The sequence below is a fragment of the Pocillopora damicornis genome, chromosome 7 (genome assembly GCF_964200805.1).
Source record: "Pocillopora damicornis chromosome 7, jaPocDami1.2, whole genome shotgun sequence".
Lineage (NCBI taxonomy): Eukaryota > Metazoa > Cnidaria > Anthozoa > Scleractinia > Pocilloporidae > Pocillopora > Pocillopora damicornis.
In genome coordinates this window covers 4823059-4841292 of record NC_142676.1, presented here as the reverse complement: position 1 = coordinate 4841292, position 18234 = coordinate 4823059, and the positions used below count along the sequence as shown (strand labels likewise).

Genomic DNA, 18234 nt, shown 5'->3' with positions numbered 1-18234 from the left:
AAGAAACTGATCTTGGCTATGAAAACTGAAAAGTGACCTGTATATTAAGTGTGCAAGAAAAATTTAAAATCATAAAGATAACTAATTATATAAAAGTTTATCTTAAGTTATCCCACCCCATCCCATGTTTTTTTTTTACAACATCCATGGCATACACGTTAAAAGCTGGAATTCATGTCAAAGTAATTGTATAGAGACCCATTGTTAACCAACTCACTGTGTCAGCATATGAGATGAATTTCGCCAATTGCTAATTGCTATGAATCATCTTGCAAACTGATTTGGGTGTCAACAACAGTCCAGCGCTACTTCCGAATTATTACAGTACATATCTTTGCGCCGCCAAAAAAGTTATCATTTTTTTGTAACTGTTGATCTTTCGTAAGGGATTAAAAATAATTCTTTTATATCGCGAACACGTTTTGTTTCATATGTAAAATAGCTAGAGCTGATGGCAAATTCAGCTTGAAGGTTTTGATTATCTGGAAAAACAATAATTTCACGCTCACCGTGGAGTCTCTGTGGCTCGGTCTGAGGTTCGATTCCTCATGGGGACTCAGAATTTTTTCTTTTTCCCATGCTCGTGACAAGACGAAAAAAAACATCTGTCTCTAATAATCTCTACGTTTGCCAAAAACTAGAGCCTTTCAGTCAGAGTCGTAGAACCAGCCAATCACAATCGTTTCAAATGAGATATCTTGTCTTTCTTGATAGCGATTTCTTTGCCCAAGGTCGTGTGTTGTCTGCGCGGTAACTTAGGAGAAAACGCTTCTCGATCGAAGCTATACAGGCGAAAACATTACAGGTTAGAAATAAAAACACCTTTTTCATTTGACCAGATTAACGTGTAAACCAAATGCTAATTTTAACCTTTTGTTTTAGAATCTGTTTTCGATGATTCAGTTACCAGCGGTTATTTAAAGTCCATTCTGGTTACATTTTCTCACTCGCACTCTGTTTACTTTTGTTTTTATTTACGAGTGTCAATTACGTGACGTCACGCTGGAAAGTGAGACTTTGTTTGGGCTAAAAGTAAATTCATCAACAACAAACGCGACAGAATTGTTTAGCGGGCTTAAATTAACAATATTCTACGCCGTAATTTAACGCGATCTCGTCAAAAGGATTTCAACTAATTTTACATAAAATTGAAGGAAAAGGCCTTGTTACCAAGGAGTGTTTGCAAGAAGTCAGACAACAGATGTGGCTTAGTTCCTTCATTGATATTTCTGTCGCTGTGGCATTACAAGGTAAGCGCGTGCATGCTTCTCACCATCAACAAGCTACTAAATGTTTATCTTGGTTTGATTTGAAAAATCACAAAAATCTTATTCATTCAAATTTATCGAGCTTCGTACAAAAAAAAATATGTATGACGCTAAATCTCATAATAGGGAAGACTTTCATGAGTAGGTATTAGTGTGTTGTCATACTGTTGAAATCTGGAGATAGATCAGTTTCAAATCTATTAACTTGTTTGTTGCAAGTTGTGTAGAATAGTTCCCAACCACCAGACCATGGTTATGTGTTTATCCACGACAAGTGTAAATTTTATATTTATTTTTCAGTGTCGCTACAAAGGTTTAAATTAGTAATTTGTTTACCTCTGGAGAGTGATCATGAAATTTTGTCTCAGAGAAAATATCACCACGCAGAAAGTTACCTCTTCTCTTAAATACTTAGGCCTTTCGGACAAGCGACTTAAAAATCAAAGTTCAAGTCCAATAAATAGGGAGATCTTAAACTCAAAGGACATTAATCGAATGCTTTAAAAATCACGCATGAATCATAATACGTTATTTGTCATCATTATGACTATTCTGGTGACCTATTTTCAGCCCACAGCAACATTTTGGTTGAAAATATTACGTCACTCCTCTTAAGCATCATCAAAATAAATTAAAAAATTATGTAGGGTTGCAATAATTTTTGTTCCTAGATGACGCAGGATTCTATCAAGGCATTTGTTCGAGAGAATTTCGGCAAGGATTACTTCCCAGTCTATCACGGCCAAACAAACATTATCTCTCCACTTGCGCTGATTGTTAAACGAAAGCGGTCGTTGTGGAAGCGCCCCTTTGGTAAAGGAGAAATGGTCATTGTTGGTGGATTGCAGAGGTATATTACTGAAGAGAAAGAGAAACACTTTCATAATTACTGCCAGTCAAAACTTATGAAAGAAGACAGGAGTTTGGAAAAAATAGAAACGAGTGATGTCAGCAGGTCAGAGTTATCATTCTTTCAATAAACTCTTTATAAGTACTGCTCATGCCCCATACAGCTTGTTCAATTTCCGACTTTACTATGTACTTCCGCTAAACAGGGGCCATAACCGGGTATTGAGACCCTTAGTGAGTTAAGCCTTATCTTTGCTCTCGCCTCCTGTAGGAAAAAAATTCCTTGTCATGCAACAAATTACGAGCCCTTTCGCGCAAATCTGAGTTTAGAGTTAAGTTAACTTAAAAATTTGAATGGTCATTGGGAAATGGGGACCTAGGACCAGATACTAGGGAATAGGAAGTGGTATGTGGAAAATATGGAGTGGAGTATGGGAAATGGGAAATGGGAAATAGAGAATGAAGGTTACGGCATGGAAAATGAGATATGAGTATAGCGAAATGAAATAGAAATTGGAAAAGGGAAACATGATGAGGATTGAAAAATGAGGAAAAGGGAAAAGAAAATTGACAAAGATCAACGAATCTAACATTTTAATATTTTTACAGCTTCACTAAGCACCTGGTGAAATTTTCATTCCCTGAACATGACCGATACGTTGACAGGAATCTTGATGTCACGCTTGAAAGCTTGGACGCTGGGGGACTGGAACTAAAGTTGACCGACATTCTGGGTGACCTGGAGCTTGGCAAGCTTACAGAAGAGTATTACGTGGACGTAGATTTGCGAGTTGAAATTCCGGCTTCGTTGGTTTTTTCGTTCGGTCGCAAATCGCAGTCAAGTCCTTATCTCGCATGCGCATCGCATCTTTTGGCTCTAACGCATGCGTGACGTTTGACTAATGAGCACATGGCATGGTGTAATGGCGGACGAAGAGAAGCTTTCGCGGTGCAAAATCAGCACGGATACTGTGTATAATACGCTCAAAACGCATACAAGATATGCACACATCGTTCGCGGTAGACCCACACTAAAAGATGTCGAGCGTTTTCGGAACGAGTCCGTTCGCGAACCTCATGAGAGATCTCTTAATGAGCGAATATTTTTGACTGAACCTTTCATCGAGAGACATGCTACATCATCTGAGCTATCTAATGTTAATCGAGAGAAGCACGGAATTCAGAATGGTCGTTTTGCTTTTTCTTCTCTTCGTTACTCTAGAGCGTATCGACGAAAAAGTCAACATTTCAAGACATCTCTGCTTGTTGTTAAGATATGCCTCTCGGTTTATAGAGAGTAAAATACAAGAAAGCTGAAAAAGCTAAGTTAAACCACAGATCAAAGTTGTGATTGTGCAACAAAGCGTTGTACTCCGTGCGAGGGTCACCTTAGTTACCTTTCGCAAGCCAGCCAATTTCGCGCCAAAATAAGTAACTGTTTTTAAATCGATGCGGTTTCGCCGTTTACACGGCCAATTAAACCGTATCGTGTTGAAAACGCTCCACTTTTGAAAGCGTTTTCAGAACGACCCAGTTCTGATAAAGAACTCGACCGGCGCCGTGTAAACGAAAGGCGTAACCGCATCGAAACCGATGCGGTTACAAATGAAACCACGTCCGTGTAAACAATGCCTCAGGGGCTGTGCGTCGATTTCAAGTCAGGGCGGAAGAGCCCCTGGGGTGACTGTCTTGCAAGACTAGTTCCAAACGGTCGCAGTCGTTCTGACATCTGATTAGTGCCAGAAAATCTTTGTGTTTTTCTGCCCAATCAGAGTGAAGTATGCTTTAGAGTCCTTTCGTGCGTTTTAACACGGAGATGTACAAGAAGCTCAGTTGCTCGCCTTGTTTGTTTGGGCCGTGCGACGAAGCTTTGCTCGAGGTGAAAAGTTTCAGTCTCAGCACACAATGTAAGAGAAATCGATTAGATTGTCCGCGAAAATCTTACCAGAAATCGTACTGAATACTTTCGCAAGTATCACAAGAGAACGTATTTAAAAGTTTGCGAGGTTCGTATAAAACATAATGGTTGCAGGCGTTAAGACAAGATGTAAGCTTAAATCTTTCTAGATTTCTCGTACAATTTGCTGCGACTGAAACTTTGCCAATCCCATGAAGTTATTTCGTCGCACGGGCCTCGCAGGCTGAAGTAGATGGATATACAGCTAAATCGTCTATAAAACCAATTTTTTTCTACATTGGAATATTTCTACTTTCAACTTGTTGAATCGCAATGGCAGATTCAAAAGAGGACGTTAAAAAAATCCGTGTGTGATGCCCTATAATAAACCAAGCGTACTTTTAATCGGCAACAAAACAAGTACAATAACCCTTAGTTTGCAAAATGAGTACTATTACCATTTTTTCTCTCGTTAGGTTTAAGTACTTTTACCGATATAAGGGGGATGCCACCCACTCTAAAAGAGAAACCTGAAGAGTTGTGGCAGCCGGAAGAACACAGTCCTTTTCCAGACGAAGTAGAGATAGTTGTGTTTGAGGATCGCCCTCTCAAAGGATACATTAGGCCGAAGGGAAACCTCAATACCCCTTTTACAAGGGACAATATTATTGAGGTAATTTCCATGGTTTCAATTGCTTATTTTAAAAAATCCGTTTCAAAGGGAATTTGTATAGGTATGTATAAAACTGCAATTTATTCCAAAAAAGATTTTACATACAGCCGAGCAGATTTATTTTTGAGAATTTAAGGTGGGTCATTACGTACAGATTTTTTCAAAACTTGGCAGGAAATGAATACTGTCATGTTGATTGCAACTCATTTACTCTTTTAAGGGGTTACCGAATTTGGTTTTGGGTAACAAAAACTTAAAGCTAAAGGTAAGGGTGTAATGAGCCTTTTTTGTCGCCGTGGTAATCTAATATGTCCCAAAAATTTTCAAAATTAATTGAGAAATAAGCAGACTTTTATCATCGTCTATTCAGTAATTTTACGCAAGAAAGCTCCGTAAACTCCGATAAGTTTATGACGTTTCAGCTTCTCTCCTATTCTGTTTTGCACCAGCCAAGATATGATAACACACACATGCTTGTGATCCCGTCCAAAGTAAAGCATAACAACTCAACGCGCGGAATTAAAAAAAGTCAATAAATAAATATCTAAAATTAACCTCCTGCACAAATGAAAATGAAATTTTGAACATTACTAATATGATTTTAGTTTCTATTTTATTTCTTTATATATATATATATATATATATATATTTTTTTTTTTTTGACAAAAAAGTTGATGGTTCCTCGACTCATCTTAAACCTGATACTTTTCCAATTTTATTTCTTCCAGATGCTGAGCTGCCTTCCCTGGAAGAAATAAACTCCATAACTAAGGGCTTGCCCAAGAAAATAGAAGCCGCATCAGAGAAGTAGAGTTAGATCTTCGATTTTGTGTGGTTATCAAGATAGACATAAGCAATTTTCTTCTTTCTGAAGAAAGAAATATCACTTAGATGTACAACAGTAAAAAGGGTTTGAAAATGTTGATCCATGTAAAATGAAAGAAGGGCTGTAGCAGTGCTACGACTGGTAGTATTATCCACCTACACTTCATTTTGACCTGAGACTGATAGAGCTTACGTTTGTTCTTGATTTCTCAATTGCAAGAAAAAGTGAATTAAAATATTGCGAGGTCAAGGAAACAATGCTTTTCCTCCCTCCCACCTCTGGACAAAACCGAGCTAGTACTGTTTGGGAAGCTGCGTTTGATTATCTTATGCCCCAACGTTTTCTGTTTCAATTTTACAAATCTATTCTAGCGATACAAAAAAAAAAGACTTATTTAATAAACAATTAAAAATAGGATAAGACAAAGTAATCAAATTTGAGAGCAGAAATGCTCCACAACAAGATATCAGTTAAGAAGTATTTGGGGTTGGGAATAACCCATCTCCATTTTTTAAGTATCTTTAACTTGATCTTCTTTGTATCCCATCTTGTTCCCTTAAATTTGAACTTTTTGTTTACCAGAGAAACCCATCAAATAAACGATCCTTTGGGTAGACCGGTAAATTTTTGTCAGCAGAATATGTAGGGACAGACAAAAAAGATCTAAGAATCTGAAAGACCTCTTTGTTCAGCCGCAAGTCGCAAGAACTTTGTTAATGAAGAAAATTTGTTAGAAAAACTCTGTGGAACGCGGAACAGTGAAAGTTTGTCAAACTCAGTGGATCAGTTAGGGAAAATTAAGCCTTTAGCGGACAGAGGAAAATTTCGCGCTGATAAATATAAAAGATACATAAGAATACAAACAGACTCTTTTTTGGTGAAGTGGTAAAAAGTTTAATATTCATGTCAGCGAAAAAATTCAGTTCTAGGGTAATAGCATTGATTGTGGATATATACGCATAAGTATAGTTCATTGAAATAATTGTGTCAAAATCGCTAATTGAGCTATATCTGAAACTTATTATATAAGTGTAAATGTATTAAATGTTTTGTGCATCATGAATGTTTGTGTTTACTGGATCTTGAAACTGCGGAGCATGGATAAAAGGAAAATGCTAAATCAATGGGTCGAAGGCGAGTCTTTGCTCTAAACTCCCATCAAGGTTGCCAGTATAACTACTGTTTAAAAGAAATTCTTCCAAAATGTGGTGCTCTGAATCGATATGTACAGCTTTAAATTCTTTGAATATGTGATACAAGAGAGTTAATAAACTTCCCCGATGCCTATGGCTTTTAACCTTGGGACGTTCGTGGCGTTTTAAAGTTTATTTGATTCTCAGTTCTTGACCTTCCCAATGCAATCGTAGTGTGGTAAACATTTTCCTGTCTTTCACCCCTCCAGCATATAAAATGTTGCAATCGGTTAAGGGATAACTACAAACCTGTCCCTTTCTTTTGTAAGTAACAATTCTACTGATAGTGGTTTTATTTCTCCCACCCGTCGTCTCTTTGACCAGTCCCACTGACTGTCTCTAGCGCTAAGTAATTCGAAGTGACTCTCACTCTGATTCTGACTGACTAACGAATTCTATTAGTTCAGATTTTTCGGTGCGAGCGATGCAACTAGTGCGACCGTTTATTACCGTTCAGATCCCTATATTCTCCCTTTGCGCAACGTGTTTACATATTTACAGAAGTCGCTGTGCGAACTTGAACTTGGACTACCTGTGGTGGCAAAAGGCCCAAATAATGATATATGTGAAATATCTATGAAGCGTTCGACGGTTTACATTTTGCTTCGTTTTTAATGGCTGACGGTACTAACCAAGAGATTATAATCTCTTGCACTAACCACTCTAAATCTTAAGATGCTTGACGAGTGACAGACCTTATTGAGACCCTCGGAATGGTTTTCTTGAAGAAAGCCGTCATTTTCACTAGAATCTCGGTGCATACAAGAGTTTCAGAATTGGAATAGGGTGGTTTCCCGGTACTGAGGGCATTGCATTGGCAAATAGTGAGAAGAGTTCACTATTGTTGTTATTTACATAAAATTTCTTTCCAACAACACCACGTCTACTTTAAGTGTAATAAATCACTTAAAAAGTGTTTTTGGTTTGGGAATAGCCAGTTTTAGTGATTTGCGTATGATTTTCCTTGATCTTAGTCGTAATACATCCTCTTCTCTGTTATTCCTTTTGTGACGCACCCTTTTCCCCGATCTTCTTTTCAGTAATGTTTCCTCCTCGTAATGCAAGTCTCCATCCAGATGCAGAGCGTTCTTGGCCACCTCATTTGGTGTGTTGTCCTGTAAAAATTAATAAAGAGATAAGCTGGCATTTTTGTATCGGTAATAAAACGATTTCGAGTGCAATTTGGTTTTTATAAGCGCGAGTAAATCTTTCAAAGACAACAAATAGTCTAAACAATTGCACGAGCCCGTAGAGCAAGTGAAATTTGGAATTTTGTTAGTAAATTTTCTGTCTTTTAAACAACTTACGATGGACAATCCTTCCCAGAACATTTGCGAGTAGGTGTTAGGAGGAAAAAACTTATAACAGGCCTCCCCAGCTCACCTTGGTCAATTTTAGTTCCATTAGGCTACACCATGACTCATCCTCATTTTCATACTGCACATGGGAGTATTTCTCATTTTCTGTTTCATCTTCTTCCAGCTCTGAAGATAGATAAGCTCCATGTTATTTAGTTACATACCGTTCATAACCAAGAGAGACCCTTTTATGATTATTACCTCTTTAGACTACAAAATTGGTCTACCTCATAAATGTAATAAACTAGTAATAATAATAATGATATTATATAAACTTTAGGTGGAACTGCTGCGATGAGAATGGAAAAGCGTGCGTTCTGATTGGTCGAGGATTGCGTTATATCTCGCTGTAATCACCTAGCGCGAGGTGATTATATAGCAAGGACGCTAAATTTCAAAATAGCTACCTTGCATTTTGTTAATGTTTGGTAGGAACTGATAAACGCGATTGAACAAACTGCAATTCTGATAAACACAAAATGTGCTATTACGTTTGGCGTACACCTTTTATAAGAAACTAATGAAGTTTTTTCTGAGTTATCAAAACAATTGTAACAGAATGGTACCGAATTTACAACGATCTTTGAAGACACCTGAGCAATTACACTAAAACAATTATTCACCTCAGGCTCAATGAATATTGTTAACTACGTTTTATTCTTGTTAAGTGCATTTGATAATACTTACATGGACTTTACAATATACAAATTTTAGTTATCAATTAATTTTATGTTTTCACTGAATGCTTACCTCCTTTGTTGAAATACATTTTGAGGGCACAAATATCTTCTTTTAAACCTGTTCAGAAACAACATAAATTGAATCAGCATTAGCCAATTAAAACAACCAAAGCACGAAAACCATTCACCTTAGTGGTATGTACTACTTATAATGAAAATAGCGAATAATCTGCTGGTTGTGTTTATCAACTGATCTACAAACCCCGAATATGCTTTGCGATTCACTACCGAGAAATGAGCGCAGGATTTGCACCCCAAATAAAATGTAATCGTTTTATAAATAAATGCATCGGAATCATCTTATTGCATCATATTATCCTACCGTTTCAGTATATACTTAAACAATTATTCACCTCAGTGTCGGTGGCTAGTGCTGGATATTTACCTCGCCCTTCGATGCTTGGTAAATATCCATCATTAGCCACCTATTTCTCGGTGAATAGCAGTTGATTATTCCCTAGTGGTCAAACACGTACAGCATGAAACTACACTTCAAACTTTACCTGATATGTACTCGTCATCAGATTCTGAGGACTGACTGGCTGACTCTTGATCCCTTACATCCCTACGCCATTTTTGAAATGTTTTCTTCACTGCCCTTTTTATACGGAAGTCGTCACGAGGACCTGGTTTACGTCTCGGTGACTCTTTTCCTTCGAACCAGTGCCAGTGACTTACAACTTTCAGTTCCGCCTGAAAGTTAAACTCCTCCGGTGTAGTAGGGTAGTTGTCCTTCATGTATTCTACAATGGCTTGCACCAAGGAATTACAATCCAGTAAAGACATTCCTCCTCGACACTTCGGAACCTCAGCTTTTTCCCATTCTAGATCTAGATCCTTGTGTAGTTGCAGGGAATTATGTGCTTTCTATGGGTGGAAAAGATAGTTAAAAGCCAAGATATTTTTCAAGACACCGCGAAATCAAAAGAATAAAAGAAAACAATATATGGGGAAAAAATTTCGAAACAGCCATGATATTGATAACACTTAGACTACTCCTACGCAGATTTCATGTAAAAAATGTCAGAAAGGATAGAACAATGGTCAGCTAAACAAAGCCTAAAAGTGAAAATAATAAATTGAAGAGAATGAAGCATTACTCCTGGACAACGAGGAGAAGTTATTTTTCCATCTGTTTTGACAAGGCAGACACCTTTAAACTGTGGATGATCTTCCACCTGTAGCTTGGAAGGATCTATGACAGCTTTCCAGAGGTAGACATCAACACTGCCTCGTTTTCGTTGTCTTTGGTTCCATTTTTTTGTGTCTTTTTCTTGATGAAGAGGATAATACAATCTTGGATCCGTAATCAGCCAAACTAAAAATGAAGGGATACTTTTTGTTTTAACCTGGATTAATGATATTAAAAGACAGATGATTAAACATCCCTGACTCCTGATCTAAATTGGCCGTTGTCATATATTACTGTCGCTGTCGCCCTCATTATTGTTGTAATTTTCATAACCACATTTACTCGCATCCGCATCGTCCGCATTGTTGCGAGACTTCATGAAATTTTACCCACGTTTTTATTTTTTTATTTCTTCCGCAAAGTAATTCTGCCGCGTTTCCATGCTGAGAGATCCATGAGATTGTAAGCGCATTCGCCGATCAGTGCAACACTTGTCGCCGATTAGATTAGCTGTGTTAGAAGTTCCTCTCCAAAGAGAAAGATTTTCTCTGCAATTTAAGATGGGCGAACTATCGCCACAAGCAAACGAAAGTACGACAGTTTTTTTTTCCGCGTCAGATCGGTTTCAGGCGCAGTTTTGACCGCCTGGACTGACAAACTTGCCGGATTTCATCAAGAACAAGGTAAAGGTGTAGAGAAGCACGTTGACTCCTCCTCTAAACGGTATACTCAGCCTATTTCTTTGAACAAAAGATCCCACCATGTCACTTGAGATGGGTGAGAAGATACATGTTAAGTCTCTCAACTTTCATACATGAGGACAGCGGCGGCCACAAAAACTACAACAAAATCCAGCCGCCATTCGAGCGGAAAAAGCGCGCCAAAAGAGCGCCATGGCGGTTCACAAAAATCTGCTACTCCAGGCCAAAGTTCAACCACAGGTGTGGTTACGGCCCTCCAAGATGAACAAGGGACTTATCACCTTAGGTAAAATGCTTAAAGCGAAAAACGATTCCAGTTCGCTGCGCTCACTCGTGAGCGAGTATAGAATAGGAGAATAGGAAAAATTATATGTCCTATTTCATTGAAGTTGGTAGCTACGGTTAACTCTCTGCTAACAGTCCCTTTCGTGAAGCTCCTTACAGGTTAGAAATAACTTGCAATATGGATGAAAGATGCATACCACCACGCCCTACTATAATAATTAGGATATTAAATTGAATTCGATATTTACCTTCACTTTTGTCGCTTACATCTAGCACTGGAGGGGTGCTAGTTCCAGTCATGTAAACGAGAAAGTTCTCTGGCTTTGACATTTTGTCTGATAGTACCCTTGCCACAGCTTTTGCGCGAAAGGTTCAATCTTTTAAACTGTCATTCGACCTTCTATTTTGCTTCTTAGCTGTAACAATCATGGGTTCCTTTGACCGCTAAGCCATCCCCGCAGTTTTCTTTACCTCAATCCACTCCCTTTAAGTGAATTAGGACGATATTCAAGAGATTAAAACCTGAGGTTCTACAACGTGCCCAAAACTGTTGGGAAAGATCGTACAACGGAGCTCCGGAACCTTCTAAAGAATGATCTGGGATTCAAACCCAACATCGAGAATGCTCACAGAATCGGTGTAGGTTTATTCAAATGGTTTCAATTCTGATCTTCATCCTAGTTTTTCTGGCGTACCTCAAGGTTCCATATTAGGTCCTCTTCTATTTCTCAACTGTATCAATGATTTTCCTAAGTCAACTACTTATTTTTCGAACAGCCTTTGAAACCAACCCCGACATTCTATTAAATAACATAAATAACCATCTACATACTGTTTATGAATGGTTATGTAATAACAAATTAACCTTAAATCTTTCCAAAACAAAATATGTATTCTTTATACGTCGGCAAAAGAAAAATCAAAATCAATATCCACCATTAAAAATAGCAAACATTTGTGAGTAGAGCAATCCTAATTTATCAAGTACCTAGGTGTACTAATTACATAAGTAGTAAAATCAGTGAAAATCTGAATATCCTAACAAAGTTAAGGCCTCACTTAACGATCAAAACACTTAGATGTATTTATTATTCTACTCTCTTCCACTCTTTGGTAAGTGGAGGTGAACAATTCTGAAAAGGAAATTGAATTTGGTTTGTTTACGCTCTCTCTAAGTGGAAACCCACTAATTGGCAATAAGATTTGACTTGAATTGCAAATTAACCAAAATACTAAAGTATTTCCTAAAGTTTCACCTTTCGTTGTGGATGTCGATAACTCAACAAAATCGAAGACTTACTGGTCGGATAACTTAAAAATTTTGAATAATAATTGTTTCATGACAGCTGCATATAATGTTTGACGTTACTCCTCTCACAGAACACACATCCCCTTGGAAACCAGAATAAACATCTTTTGTTAAGAAAAAAGTAATATTTTTTGTTGGCAGGACTATTTAAGAACAATACACATCTAAAAAAGTTATGAATTTTTTCATATCTTTGTTAATCAACGATAACAGCGGGAAGCATCGAGGGTGTTGCAATAAATTGAAAAAAATCGTTTTGAAACCGAGCATACAATTAAAAAGTCAGTGTAATTGTAATGATCGTGGTCATTATTAGGAGGGGTTGCTTTGGTAGCTACTGTTAAATCTCTGCTAACAGACCCTTTCGTAAGCACACAGTCATACTTACACGTTTTTCAATCCCCTCTTTGCCTCCCAAAAGAACTTTGTATTTACACATTCCCGTGTAATACAATTTTGAAGAGGAAATTGAATTTTTCTTTGTTTTCACTCTCTCTAAGTGGAAACCCACTAATTGGCAATAAAATTTGGCTTTCTTTGCAAATAAACCAAAATATGGCTTTTTGTAAAAGCCAAACAACAGCGGGAACTAAAAAAGGAACTAAACATGTTTTTTATCGAAAGCATTGTTCAGTTCTTGAAGCTCTTCATCATTTATTATCGAAATCTTGGATTGGAGATTACGATTTTCGTTCCCCCTTAGATTTAAATAGTTGTCAGGTTCCTTTTCTATTAAAAAAAATTGAAACACCCTCAGATGGAGGAATATCTCGATGCATTACATAGCAATAGAGGGCTACTTACCTTATAGTTTAACCTTTTGTTGTGGATACAGATAACTCGACGAAATCGAGTAAATGATTATCAGCAAAGACTTGCTGGCCGGATAACCGTCTTTCCTCTCATTGAACACACATCCCCTTGGAAACCAAAATATCATAATGAATATCTTTTACTGAGCAAAAAGTAATATATTTTGTTGGCAGGACTATTTAAGAAGAGTATACATTTAAAAAGATTATGACTACTATGTATTTACATATTCCCGGAAGCTTACTCTTTGGTAAGCGGAGGTGGACAATTTTGAAAATGAAATTGGATTTTGGATTATTTTCGCTCTCTGTAAGCGGAAACCCTCTGGTCGGTAACAAAATCTGGCTTGAATTTGCAAATCAACCTAAATATGAGCTTTTGAAAGAGCAAAAGAACAAGTGAGTTGCACTTGGTAGAAATCTGAGTTTTAATCAAAATTCATACTCAAGCGTTATCAACATGATAAAGAGTTCTCAAGCTGACGTCATTGAGCGTCAGACTCTCACAGCTTTTTGAGCTTTAGAGCGATTCAACTTTTTTTTTTTAGAAAAACATTGTAAACAGATCGAACGCTTTTAAAATTGAAATCTTGAAACACTTTCAAAGCGTCCTTTGTGAATATGGCACAAATGGGGATTTTGGTGGATCGGGAAGATGGCTCGAGGTTTTCATTAAACTACAACAAACAGACAACTGAAAATTTGTTTAGGTATGCAAGGACAGACAGACTCTTTAATGAGGGAGAAAAACTAAGATGGTGCTATGAAAGCGAATATGGAGACTTCTACCAGAAAAAAATGGAGGAGACGAAAGGACCTAGGGGGAGGCAAAGGAGCAGAATCAATTATGATTTTGTTGTTGAGGAAAGAACTGAGTTGATCGATTTGGGGTTATCTTCAGGTAATGTATTGCACGAAACACAACTTGCGCCATCTTGTTTGCAAGAAGAGAAAATGTCATTTCTGAACAGTTACGGAACTTTATTGATCCTATTAGATACTTTTGTTTTTACCTTCCCCCCAAATTTTTTCCCACGGAAGTCTGAGAATTATAATTTACTTCAGATTAATCTTTCAGAAGGATAAAAGAAGGGGAGTATTTTTATCATATAGGGATAAGTCACGTTTCAATTTGTAGACAATTGTCTTCCATTGCAATGCCCTACCCCTTAGGGGTTCCCTTTTAAGATTTTCAATCAGAATGATATTATTTTAGGCTCTCACTGACATGTAAATGCCCTGGCTATTAGGCTAGTATGTAATATTTCGAACTATCATCTAGCGGGCTGCAAATGGCTTTCAGAATTCATCGACATCTAGAATTAGCTACAGGGTGCGGGGTAAAATAATACTGATGTTAACAATAGCAGAGAAATAAATGCCATTTTTACGTGCGGATGAAACACAATTGAGAAAATGATCCTCGTAGGTGGGCTGCAACCTAAGTAGTTGCAGCTGTTACATCCTATAAAACTGTTTTTTTGTAATGTTCCCATATCTCGTTTCTCAGTCACTTTCGACCAAAATAAAACAAAAGGAAGCGAAGAAGGAAAGATAGGCAGGTAGGGAAAGAAGAGAAGGAGGGAGAGTGGTTTGAATTAGTAGATAGATGAATGAAAGTTAGACTTCACAGCTCCTACAGGGCTATGCTTCTGGAAATCTTACCAAATAAGGAGAAGATCAAAGTAAGGAGATACATCTTAAATTACTCAGCTTCAACTGTCTTACCCCTAGGTTTCAGCAATTCATTCAATAATGATCTTCTATTTCGCTCTCACTGAGTGGAAATCTGCCATTACTCGCGAACGAGTATCACACGTCTGTGCTCCTCTAGGGCTATGCTTCCAGCTTTCTTGTCAAAAAAGAGCGGTGTTAAGAATTAAATTTGAAATCATTTCTTCAACCATCTTCCCCCCAGGTTTCAGCACGTTTAAAACCGTAAGAGCCCTTAGAAAGCGCCTAAAGGGAGTCAACACCAATCACATATGGCTATTGGAAATAGGTACTCCAATACCAGAAGAATTTCAAATGATAAATGATGAAGATAATGATGATCACGTAAAAATCCTGCCCGATGAAAATGCTCCTGTTACTGTGAAGAAATTTCAAGAGGTATTTATTACGATTTATTTATTGAAGTATTACAATTATGAAAAGATAAATTGTACGATCTTATAGTCTATATTGCTAACACAGCCGGTTTTATGTGAGATGACTCAGTCCAGTGCGTTGAAATGGTGCTATGCGAGCTAACCTGTCTCAGTCCTTCGGTCAGTGGAGGTGTGCAAAGTAGAATCGAAGGCGAACATACAAATGTTGTTGTGGTTGTCAGAGAACGGCTGTCCTATTTTTTATGGCCTGATTATTTTACTCGTTTCTTATAACCAAGAACGGTCCAGGCTATATTTACTTCCACGAGGATTATTTTTGTTTTACTGTTGACTCGTTAGGTCGCCTCACACTCTTTTCTTTTCTTAGATGCTGTGTTGTCTCAACTGGGTTAAACTGTCTATCTAGCAGAAAAACGCGTCGTTACAGAGGATACTTTTAAGGCTTGGATGAAGGATACTAACATACAACAAGCAAGACAAGTGGTAGACAGTGCTAATGAACAAGGTAGCCTTGTTCAGTAGTAATGTCTACCACTACGTAGCAATTCACCATCCTATGTAGATTTGTACTAAAGAGTGTTTTTTTATCCTTGATTATGTAGTGGAACAACGAAATCTTGAGAGAGCTGAATTTAATTTCTCACTGTTTGCTTACCGGAAACTTACAATTAGTGCTATTAATAATTTTCATTGCGTCGGAATGGGTTGGAATGTGCACTGATAACCCTCAAAAGCATGTTTTGTTTTGCTTTTATTTTCTTCTTTATGAAGAGACTAGCTTTTACTGACAGAAAGACGTTAGCGTCCCGGAAGGAGAGTGCTGCTGCGAGATTATTATGATTAGAACTTTTCCAATTCCATACCAATTCATTACTCCTCAGGGGTTCTTATTTAAAACTTTCATTAAAATGATATTCTTTTAGGCTCCCACGCAAATGGCTTCCAGAATTCATCAACACCGAGATTAGCTACAGGGTGCGGGTGAACTAATACTAAGCCTATTATGGTTAGAACTTTTCCAATTTAGATTAACGGGAAGTAAGGGAGATTTCCAGTTCAAATGATTTTTCCGCGAAGGAAACATCATCCATAAACAAACTTATGAAAAATTTGAATCGTCAAAGAACTGTAACGATTGCCGAAACGAATGAAGTAGTTGTCAAAAAAAAGATGCAATTTTGCTGAAACTCAACCAGGCCGAAAGAAAACAAACAAACTGCTTTTTAATTCCTTATTGCAACCGACATCGACCTAGAAATCCTGTCTGCGTTTTCTTACAAGGTATATGAAATATATATCTAGGGCTAATCTTGCTTCGCGGATAAAGTGTGCAGATTATATCGGAGGTAGCTAAATATATAGCTAGATGATAAGCTTTTCATATTTCAAAATGTAATTCTCGTGTAAATGATGTAAAACATCGTCCTTTGTTTGTTACTTCATAGCTTTTAGAGCCAGTTTTGAGATAAACTGTTGTTTAAAATTTTGAAATAAACTGCGATAATGTACCCATTCCATCCTCTTCGGTCCTCTTTTGGCACAAAGATAAGATAAGTTCCCTCTACGCATAGAGAAGAAACGCGCAAGTTACCATTTCATGAAAATTGTTTTTGGCTATTTATCCGCCATGTTTGGTTTCCGCAAGGTTTGACAGGGATTGGGTGCATGATGCTAAGTTGTAAAAACCAACTTCCCCCCCTCCCCCGCTTTAGAAAGGAATGACCAGGATGGGGTACATGGTGAAAAGTTGTAAAAACCAAATTCCCCCCCCTCCGCCCTTTCGCAACAAATGAGTTACTCATGATTCATGGCACCTCGGGAAATAAGCAGATGGCCGATCAAAATGAAATGTTTTTGTCGCTGGTCTGTAATTGTCTTCAAGGGAAAAAACAAACAAACAAACAAACAAACATCGCTGAATCGTCTTCGGCTGTTAATGATGGCGTCAATTGTCAAAGGCATAACATTCGCGGTGGTTAACAGGTCTGTGCATGCTAATGCCACAATCAGCATGGTTGTGGACGAACGAAGCTTGGGGTTGACGTCAGGGATGAAACACAGGATAGCATTACCAACCAAGGCAACGATATTAAAAATAATCAAAACAGTGGACTCAGTTGTTTTGTTTCTGGATTCGAGCTGCTCCTGTAAAATGGCCAATACATCCCCGCTGGTGTCTCCAGGGTCAATGTTATTCATGGCTCAAACTCAAGAAGCAAAAAACCTTTCTCTGTGTCGACAACCAACAGCTTATTTTCTGCAAAAAAAAAAAAAAAATTGGAGAACGTATGCACTTGATTTACCGTTGACGCAAACTCTCTGGTATTTCAGTATTATTTTACTTGAAAGGGATTAACTGTTCTCAGTTACCACTAACGTACGTGCTAAACAGCAGATAATATTTTTTGTCGATGAAAGTTGCAGTTACAATTATTTTCTGCCACAAACTGAAAGACGTATGCAGCGCTTGATCCTCCACTGAGGCTCACATTCCGGTATTAAAGTATCATTTTACTTGGATGGGATTATCCTTCTCAGTTACCGCCAATGGCCGTGCTTTAAGCGCGGTTAATATTCCTTGTCGATGAAAGTTGTTTTTAGAGGTAACCGAGGCAACAAAAGAGACCATTTTCACTCAATGCTTCTCATTCAGAAAATGATAGCTTTTTAGCCTCACCAGAGATTTAGTAAATGACAGTTTCGGTAAGTTGGTAAGAACGAACAATGCTACTCTTAAATGATAAAAGTGAATGAAAGAGGACCATTGATCGATTGAAGTCGTCAATACCACTTTAAACTCTATTTGTGCGTCAAAAAAAAAGGAAAGCTTAAGTGTTTTTCTCAAAGCAACCCGTGTCCAAGATGCAATCGTTTCAACTGTCCATAGGTGAGGGACTGCTTCACAAAAAGATGTCAACCTAACTAATATTGACTAATGAAAACAATACAATTTTCGAAAAAGGGAAGTACCAACGCTCAATATGAGTTCCCCAATAAATTCGGTTATACGCACTTACATTTAAGAATTAAACGAGAAACATCTGCCCAACCCCAACACAAAGAAAGAAAATAGGACAGCA

The 18234-nt window shown here is 37.7% G+C and overlaps 3 protein-coding genes across 4 annotated transcripts; 2 read left to right on the top strand and 1 right to left on the bottom strand.

Moving 5' to 3' along the window:
• The first annotated feature begins 556 nt into the window (after nt 1–556).
• Nucleotides 557–3009, top strand: LOC149042174 (uncharacterized). Its single transcript, XM_089212149.1, has 3 exons — nt 557–1250; nt 1940–2223; nt 2727–3009. The coding sequence occupies exons 2-3, from the start codon at nt 1940–1942 to the stop codon at nt 3007–3009; spliced, it is 567 nt and encodes a 188-aa protein (XP_089068275.1). The 5' UTR covers nt 557–1250.
• Nucleotides 3010–6383: 3374 nt separating this feature from the next.
• Nucleotides 6384–13166, bottom strand: LOC113678904 (uncharacterized). 2 transcript variants are annotated; one of them, XM_089212234.1, is made up of 7 exons: nt 13036–13166; nt 11171–11406; nt 9905–10122; nt 9308–9671; nt 8815–8862; nt 8090–8190; nt 6384–7821 (listed from the first exon to the last, which is right to left on the bottom strand). In XM_089212234.1, exons 2-7 carry the CDS (start codon nt 11250–11252, stop codon nt 7609–7611), a joined length of 1026 nt encoding a protein of 341 aa, XP_089068360.1. In that variant the 5' UTR covers nt 11253–11406; nt 13036–13166; the 3' UTR covers nt 6384–7608. The 2 variants fall into 2 exon arrangements, with proteins under 2 accessions (XP_089068360.1, XP_089068361.1); XM_089212235.1 differs by lacking the exon at nt 13036–13166 and adding an exon at nt 12179–12219.
• A 121-nt stretch (nt 13167–13287) lies between these two features.
• Nucleotides 13288–16662, top strand: LOC113678893 (uncharacterized). The gene is made up of 4 exons (XM_027195815.2): nt 13288–13442; nt 13754–13944; nt 14962–15155; nt 15522–16662. The coding sequence occupies exons 1-4, from the start codon at nt 13321–13323 to the stop codon at nt 15558–15560; spliced, it is 546 nt and encodes a 181-aa protein (XP_027051616.2). The 5' UTR covers nt 13288–13320; the 3' UTR covers nt 15561–16662.
• Nucleotides 16663–18234: the final 1572 nt, after the last annotated feature.

Excerpts from the sequence above, each read along its gene's own strand:
- LOC113678904 (XM_089212234.1), bottom strand. The coding sequence starts at position 11,252 with ATGTCAAAGCCAGAGAACTTTCTCGTTTACATGACTGGAACTAGCACC. Across the intron at positions 8,863-9,307 it reads TGATGACGAGTACATATCAG|GTTTAAAAGAAGATATTTGT; the intron begins GTAAAGTTTGAA and ends GTTTCTGAACAG. Across the intron at positions 7,822-8,089 it reads TGGAACTAAAATTGACCAAG|GACAACACACCAAATGAGGT; the intron begins GTGAGCTGGGGA and ends TAATTTTTACAG.
- LOC149042174 (XM_089212149.1), top strand. The coding sequence starts at position 1,940 with ATGACGCAGGATTCTATCAAGGCATTTGTTCGAGAGAATTTCGGCAAG. Across the intron at positions 2,224-2,726 it reads GAAACGAGTGATGTCAGCAG|CTTCACTAAGCACCTGGTGA; the intron begins GTCAGAGTTATC and ends ATATTTTTACAG.
- LOC113678893 (XM_027195815.2), top strand. The coding sequence starts at position 13,321 with ATGAAATTGGATTTTGGATTATTTTCGCTCTCTGTAAGCGGAAACCCT. Across the intron at positions 13,443-13,753 it reads TTGAAAGAGCAAAAGAACAA|GTATGCAAGGACAGACAGAC; the intron begins GTGAGTTGCACT and ends AAATTTGTTTAG. Across the intron at positions 13,945-14,961 it reads CGATTTGGGGTTATCTTCAG|GTTTCAGCACGTTTAAAACC; the intron begins GTAATGTATTGC and ends TCTTCCCCCCAG.